The 8,121-nt window shown below is 42.9% G+C and overlaps 1 protein-coding gene across 2 annotated transcripts in view; it reads left to right on the forward strand.

The window, feature by feature from the left end:
* The window catches only part of LOC115377244 (nocturnin-like), a 9,292-nt gene extending 4,614 nt beyond the window's left edge, over positions 1-4,678 (forward strand). For both annotated transcript variants that reach the window (XM_030077071.1, XM_030077040.1), the window contains exons 2-5: positions 1,601-1,749; positions 1,942-2,116; positions 3,245-3,576; positions 4,076-4,678. In XM_030077071.1, the coding sequence (XP_029932931.1) occupies positions 1,609-1,749; positions 1,942-2,116; positions 3,245-3,576; positions 4,076-4,603 (1,176 nt within the window). In that variant the 5' untranslated portion in view covers positions 1,601-1,608 and the 3' untranslated portion in view covers positions 4,604-4,678. The remainder of the gene's footprint in view (positions 1-1,600; positions 1,750-1,941; positions 2,117-3,244; positions 3,577-4,075) is intronic.
* Positions 4,679-8,121: the final 3,443 nt, after the last annotated feature.

Genomic DNA, 8,121 nt, shown 5'->3' on the forward strand with positions numbered 1-8,121 from the left:
TATTGACAAGGACATCAGTATGTGTCATGACACACAAATTGGCAAACATATATATAAATAGAGCCTAAAATACAACCTATTGCACCTTTGAAGACTAATAAAATATACAACATATATGGCAAATCAGGTGACAAACTGATTTGACAAATGCACCTATTTAAAACATTGTATAAACAACAGAAACAAACAGAAAAACTACAGAAACAACTTTTGTTTTGTTTGCTCTACTTAATAGTAAATTACTGGGGCACTTTGAGATTTAGTTTTAATGAGTATAATAAATAGCATGCATTGTCATATTGATACTAGCTACTTGTTCTCAGGCCTTGGAGTTAAACAAGCCAGACACTATTTGTCCCAGCCAAGCATTCAAATTCAGTCAGTTTGACCCACTTTGGTTTGACCCAGTACAGTCAAAATTTTTCACAGCCAGCACGTGAAACAGTCACAGTCCTAGACCAGAGGAACAGATGGTGTGTGGGTGTGTGTGTGTCATCAGTCATTATCAACAAGGTCTAATCTCTGTAAACTTAAACCAGCAATTGAAAGTCCTCTTAGTCCTGCCAGTAGGTGACCAATTAAACACTGTCAACTCCCAGCACTGCCTAAATGACAAATAATATCCATAAGGCCATTCATTTGCCGTAGACTGCCGGTGTCGGTTTGCCGGTGGTGGGGGACACAGGGAAAACTGAAGAAATAGACATTGTGTGCGATGTGGTCAGCTCATTTTCAGCAGCCAGGAGGCAGATGTTTGTCTCATGTTAAAAGCATGTGACATATAATCCCTCTCTCAGTGTCGAGCCCCTGGCACTCATTGGGAAAGATGAGTCTTATTTTAGGGTTTTAATGATTTGATTCACATTTGGATTTGATGGACCTTGTTTTGATCCCAGAAACACTTAAGTCATTAAGCAGGGCACATGTGCGGTGACACTGGTGCACATAACTTCACCACTGTCCGACACTGCCTGTGAGAAGTGCACTCACTCTCATGCAGTTTTTACTGTGCCCCAACAGACCATAATAATCTGACCCAGCTCCAGCACTGAAGGTCAGCAACCCGACTGAATAGAAATCTTTCATTAGCTGGTATCCCCAGGCTCACTGATACAGACTGATTAGCCATTGTAGAGCTCTCTTTATTTCGCACACAGACACACACACAAAATGTCAGCATTGAATAAAAAGTCTTTTCCCCACAGCTCCAAATACCACACACTGATACCTTTCGTAGTTGAATGGGTTTATCAGAAGGAAAAGTGTTCTTTTGCCAGATACTTTTACTGCACTGTGCTGATGTTAACTTGTTGACTCTCGCCTGGCAACTAACCTAAGCTCCTAGTTATGATTGGTTGAAACTATTATAGGAAATTTTTGAATATGTAGGATCGCAACAAAAATTTGAGCAAGGTACTGTTAATTATATATATTTTTCAGCTGGCTGTTGCACGCCAATTTTTCCAGTTTTTATTCACAGGAGACATGTTGGCAACTTTGTCAGTTTGGTGGATTTGTGTAACCACATCACCTGCTCGTTACAAATGTTTGCCTAATATTCAGAATTGCCCCAATATCCCTGTGTTCCTTGTTTTGTCAGTGTGTCCGATGGGTGGAGGGGCCACCAGGCTGTACAGTGCCCTGACCCAGACCCTCAGCAGCAGCAGCAGCCGTCCTCTCCCTCTTCCCCAGTCCCACCTCGCCCCCCACCAACACCCAGACGTGGACCTGGATCCAGCTTTCTGCCAGGTGACTCATCCAGTCTATTTTGTTAAAAGTATAGTCCTCTGAAGTGAATATACAAGAGGGAAGAATTACAAGTGTTATTTGTTTGTCAGTAGCATTCACCAGGAGGCACATAATCAGTTTTCAGAGTTAAAAGCTATTTGATGAAAACATGAATTTGAGCTCATGTGCGAACCTGTGGTGTGTGCTTGGCAGGAGCGGCAGGGGTCCCCTGTGTGTCCCCCCGACCCCCTTGTGCTGCTCAGACAGTGTGAGGAGGCTCTCAGGGACCGACCGCCCCGTTTCCACAGGAAATTCATACACCCCAGCCATGGAGACAGCGCCCCCAGCAGCCCCATCAGGGTGATGCAATGGAACATACTGGCCCAAGGTAAGCTCCTCTCTAAGGTTTATGACTCTATTTAATGCTGCCCTCATGTCACATCAGATTTAAAGAACCACACCACTGATTCTGCATGTTTAGTGTAATATGGAGAAAACATATGTACTTCAGAGTTTCTGCTAATCTTTTCCCAAAGCAAGCAGTCATATTTTAGAACTCCAATATATTTTTTTCTACATTTTATCCAGCGATTGGTTTCCATTCATTCCACTATGATATGAAAATGAACTTCCAGAGACTTCAGACTTTCTTCACTGCAGGACTCCATCTCTGTAATAAAGTTGTTCACATTACTTTTCCCAGCACTTTTGTGTTCTGATGACTTTAAATTGGGCAGAGTGAAATGGCCCCTCCACCAGAAAATAGTCCTTGAGGAAACATTTGCTTGAGACAGCCAATTATAAATTCCATGGTTTATGAAAGTAAATGTTGACATGAGCGGTGGTCATTTTTAAGTAGGATGTGGGAATTCTGTTGGTTCTAGTTTTTCACATTTGGAGTCACAGACTGCAGAAGAGTGTCAAAACAGGCAGCTAGTATGGCAGCAAATCCGCTGATGTCATAAATAAAAACTATTGGCCTCCTCCTTGACATAATTCCTTGTGGTGTCTGCACACAGACAGCACACTTGGAAATATCCAGGCTTGTTTTTCTTCTTTTATAAGAAGCCATTTGCTGCTATCAGGTTTTGTGCGGTATGAAAAACAACTTCCACACCGTGATGTCTGACACCCAGAGGAAAAAGTCTCCTCACAACATGGTGCCTTATAAACCTTATAAACCGTCCCTGTCTTCTTATTTGGCAGCTAGGTTTGACACCATAGAAATTATATTTTAAAAATGAGGAAACAATATGCATCGTCAGTCGTCAATATAAACAAAATGTGGACAGAAGTAAATAGAGGGGCCATGAATCCAAATGACACGAGTATTCTCTTTTTAACACTCCAAGCTGAAGCAGCGACATGTTGTCTTGTCCCTCTGTTTCTTCTGTATGATGTGAATGCAGCATGATCACCTAGCAAATGTTGGATATGTAAACATGTAAACAATCCAACATACAGGCTAAGGGTTTCTGCTGAAACTTGATCTCCCTCTCTCTCTCCTGTCCTTCAGCACTGGGCGAGGGAGTGGACAGTTTTGTCCAGTGTCCCCTGGAGGCCCTCAGCTGGCCCCAAAGGAAGTACCTCATCTTAGAAGAGATCCTCACCTACCGACCTCATATCCTGTGTCTCCAGGAAGTAGACCACTACTACGACACCTTCCAGCCAGTTCTGGCAGGCCTGGGTTACAGCAGCAACTTCTGCCCCAAGCCCTGGTCACCCTGTTTGGACGTGGAGGGCAACAACGGTCCTGACGGCTGTGCACTGTTCTTTGATCAGTCACGCTTTGAGCTTCTCGACAGCATGAGCATACGCCTCTCCGCCATGCTTATTCCAACCAATCAAGTGAGTGTTGAAATTTCACTTCAAAGAAATGTGCCAATATTTTGAGCAAAATATTCTTTTTCCAATTTCCCCAGACTGAGACAAGATGTCCAATACCATTTTGGAGGTATAAGTAGATCCAGCACAAAGCAACCTCTCCTAAAACACCTCTACTTTGTTTTTGGATTTTTACAAGACATTGTGTAAATAAGGCAGCTTTGGAGTTATTGTACACTTTCTTTTTTCACTTTAATGGAGCTGGACTAATGACTCCCCGCCGACTTCAAGTCTTTATGCTATGCACACAGGTGAAAATTGTATCAAACATCTTGTCTCACTCTGGGTAAGTCAGAAAAAGGGTATTTTGCCCAAAATATTGGACTATTCCTTGGACTGTTTGGAAACTATAATACTTTACTGGTGACAGAAAAGTCACCTTCGTACCCTGTGTCCCCCACTGATAATGTAATCCACATAGATACAAAGCCTCTGATCGCAACATACCACTTTTTTGCCACAGGTTGCCGTGGTGACGATGCTACGGTGTCGAATCACAGGGAGACGCATGTGCGTGGCAGTGACCCACCTGAAAGCTCGCAGCGGCTGGGAGCGCGTGCGCAGCTCCCAGGGCTCAGACCTCCTACGTCACGTCCAGAACTTCATCAAGAAATGTCCAGGTGGGCCAACGGGAGCCTCCGGAACCGACGCAGACACTCCTCTGCTCATTTGCGGCGATTTCAACGCAATACCGACCGAGGACGTTTATCGTTGTTTCGCCCTGTCTCCTCTGGGTTTGGACTCTGCCTATAAGAAGCTGAGCCGAGATGGTCTGACGGAGCCGGAGTACACGACATGGAAGATTCGGCCTACAGGGGAGTGCTGCAGCACGCTGGACTATATCTGGTACACTCAGAACAAGCTGAGCGTGGAGGCCGTGCTGGACATGCCCACTGAGGAACAAATTGGGCCAAACAGACTACCATCATATAATTATCCATCTGACCATCTCTCTCTGGTTTGTGACTTCAGCTTCAAGGAGGAGGACTGAATGCAGGACAGGAGGGTTCAAACTCATGAACAGAAAGGGATTGGCTTCACCTGACAAGTGGGTGTGTCTCTGAAGGAGGGTGTGTGCAAGTAAAGTGGCGAGTGGGAGGGCCGGGTGGCGAGCAGTGCAGGGCTGTGTTCAAAAGAAAAGGAAAAGGTCACAGGTCACTAATGATACTTGTATGACCACACACACTGCAACAAATACACTCACCTAAAGGATTATTAGGAACACCTGTTCAGTTTTTCGGTAATGCAATTATCTAAACAACCAGTCACATGGCAGCTGCTTCAATGCATTTAGGGGTGTGGTCCTGGACAAGACAATCTCCTGAACTCCAAACTGAATGTCAGAATGGGAAAGAAAGGTGATCGAAGCAACTTTGAGCGTGACATGGTTGTTGGTGCCAGACGGGCTGGTCTGAGTATTTCACAGTCTGCTCAGTTACTGGGATTTTCACGCATAACCATTTCTAGGGTTTACAAAGAATGGTCTGAAAAAGGAAAAACATCCAGTATGCGGCAGTCCTATGGGCGAAAATGTCTTGTTGATGCTAGAGGTCAGAGGAGAATGGGCCGACTGATTCAAGCTGATAGAAGATCAACTTTGACTCAAATAACCACTCGTTACAACCGAGGTATGCAGCAAAGCATTTGTGAAGCCATAACACGCACAACCTTGAGGCGGATGGGCTACACCAGCAGCAGACCCCACCGGGTACCACTCATCTCCACTAAAAATAGGAAAATGAGGCTACAATTTGCACGAACTCACCAAAATTTGACAGTTAAAGACTGGAAAAATGTTGCCTGGCCTGATGAGTCTCGATTTCTGTTGAGACATTCAGATGGTAGAGTCAGAATTTGGCGTAAACAGAATGAGAGCATGGATCCGCCCTGCCTTGTTACCGCTGTGCAGGCTGGTGGTGGTGGTGTAATGTTTTATTGGCACACTTTAGGACCCTTAGTACCAATTGGGCATCGTTTAAATGCCACAGCCTACCTGAGCATTGTTTCTGACCATATCCATCCCTTTATGACTATCATGTACCCATCTTCTGATGGCTACTTCCAGCAGGATAATGCGTCATGTCACAAAGCTCGAATCATTTCAAATTGGTTTCTTGAACATGACAATGAGTTCACTGTACTAGAATGGCCCCCACAGTCACCAGAGCTCAACCCAATAGAACATCTTTGGGATGTGGTGGAACAGGAGCTTGGTGCCCTGGATGTGCATCCCACAAATCTCCATCAACTGCAAGATGCTATCCTATCAATATGGGCCAACATTTCTAAAGAATGCTTCCAGCACCTTGTTGAATCAATGCCACGAAGAATTAAGGCAGTTCTGAAGGCGAAAGGGGGTCAAACACGGCATTAGTATGGTGTTCCTAATAATCCTTTAGGTGAGTGTATGTCCTACCTCCCCTGACTAAGACCAGTGCTCAACTGTGGTATATTTTCTCTAACAGTTTTCTAACTGTGTACTTCTAACTCTGTACACTGCCAGAAAATTCTCACAAAGCTTATCCTGTGAAATGTGCAAATACAAACCAACAGATCAATTCAAGCGATTGACTATTATACAGTTAAAACTAAGCTAAAGAGCAGCGTACACTACTGGCATCATAGAAAATTTAAGAATTTTGTTTGAATTGGCATTTTACATGAAGTTCTGAAATTTGATTAATCAAACTGGTTGTGATCAATTTGAACAACTTGTGGGATCGTTTTGGGAAACATGAGAATGTGTGCTCACTATGCAATTTTCAAAGGACACTAAAGTTAAAATGCATGTAGATAGGTCAGCCTCCTGGATGAGGCTTTGCAGGGCATTTGCGGTCCAGTTGGGTCCACAACTAGTTTGGAGAGCTGTTTACTTCCTATAAATGTTCTGGAAAAGCCACATCCACTTAAAACCACAGCAGCACATCAAAGTTAGATGCTCGTCAGGTTTGCACAATGTTGCACTCTTCTTTCGCCATACTTAGATACTGTAAGAACTAACAGTACTAAGGAGACCTACTGTGTGTACAAGCCTGTTATATTATGCCTAAAATGTGTCATTGCAAATGATTGTACCCCTAATAAGCTCATATTGTTTCATGTTTGTATTTATCAGTGAAAAATAACCCTAAGATTATTTTGTCATTGAGTAAAATTGATGTAATGGTGTTCAACAAATTGAATGACAAAGTGTTTTTGCTGTTTACTTGTGTGGTTTATATTTCCCTTAATTGCCATTGCTACTTTTAAGTTGAGTTGAGCTACACCACAAAATATGCAAGGTAAATAAATCATTTACGATGCAAAACATGTCAGTTTGGTAGTGGTATTGGTAACTGTGTCATCCCCATTGGAGATGGAGAGTGCCTTACAATGGAAAACCTGTTTCACTAACCCTCAGACCATATAAACCGCTGCACTTGTTAATTATGGTTGCTGATTATTCTGGTCATTTAAAACTTAAAGCTTATTCTGCTGTTCCCTAGTGTAACCTAAATCTCACGGATGGGGCTTTGTACTGTTGTGTGGAAGATAACCAACCTCAATATAGCAGCTCAAATATTTACTTCGGTTTGGTTCCAATATTTTGCTGCTGTATAAACATGGAGCAATCGTTTATCTCCATGTATCAATGAAACAGTGAGATCTATGAGCTCGACCAATTGGCTTGCCCGGCACGCAAAGCAAACGGTCTGCACAGAAAGTGTCTGAGCTGCAGTGCACTTTGGACGAGGAAAAATAAGTCACCGCTTGCACTGGTTGAAAGCAAGTTTTTTTTCTCTTGCCAAACAACTCTGTTCATTTAAATTACCTTCAAAAATAGCCAAACTTGAAAACTAGTCTTAATAGGATTCCATTTAGGGTCATTTGTATTTCAGATGTGGGTTTTCAAAAGAACTACAGGAACTACTAAAGGAATTACAAATAGTTCAAATAGTTGATTGACCCATTTTGGGTGCATCAGTTACTAAAATAGATAAATTATTTAATGTGGAAAGGGAGCAATCTCAAAAATCATGACAGTGTACATCATCATCAGCAAGCTGTATCCAAGGCAAAAAGAAGAGGTATAACCTGGTGTAAAAAGCACACAACTGACACATCTGAGCAATTGCAAATGCAGTATTGTTTCATGACTTGTCTTTACCCTACTTCACCCCTCTTCCAGAGAGTTCAGGGAAAGCCAAAAGATTGATCCTTTTAAATATGATGGTAGATCTGTAACAGTATAGGCAGCCATATTTCAAGAGTCAAATTCAAGAATGGTTTTACACTAAACACCAGAATGAAGTCAGATGTTCTTTTCAATCACCAGATCCAAACATGTATGAACCTTTAGGGGAACTTTTAGAGTGCATGGTGGTGCGAGCCTGCAGATGATCCCAGCACACACAGTTCAGGACAGTTTATGAGCACCTGAGGACTGAGGCTGAGGGGCGGCCATACTCCTTATCAGGTACTTCTCTTTCTGTTGTTTATCCACCACTTGTATTCCCTATATGAGCTTTA

The sequence above is a fragment of the Myripristis murdjan genome, chromosome 1 (genome assembly GCF_902150065.1).
Source record: "Myripristis murdjan chromosome 1, fMyrMur1.1, whole genome shotgun sequence".
Lineage (NCBI taxonomy): Eukaryota > Metazoa > Chordata > Actinopteri > Holocentriformes > Holocentridae > Myripristis > Myripristis murdjan.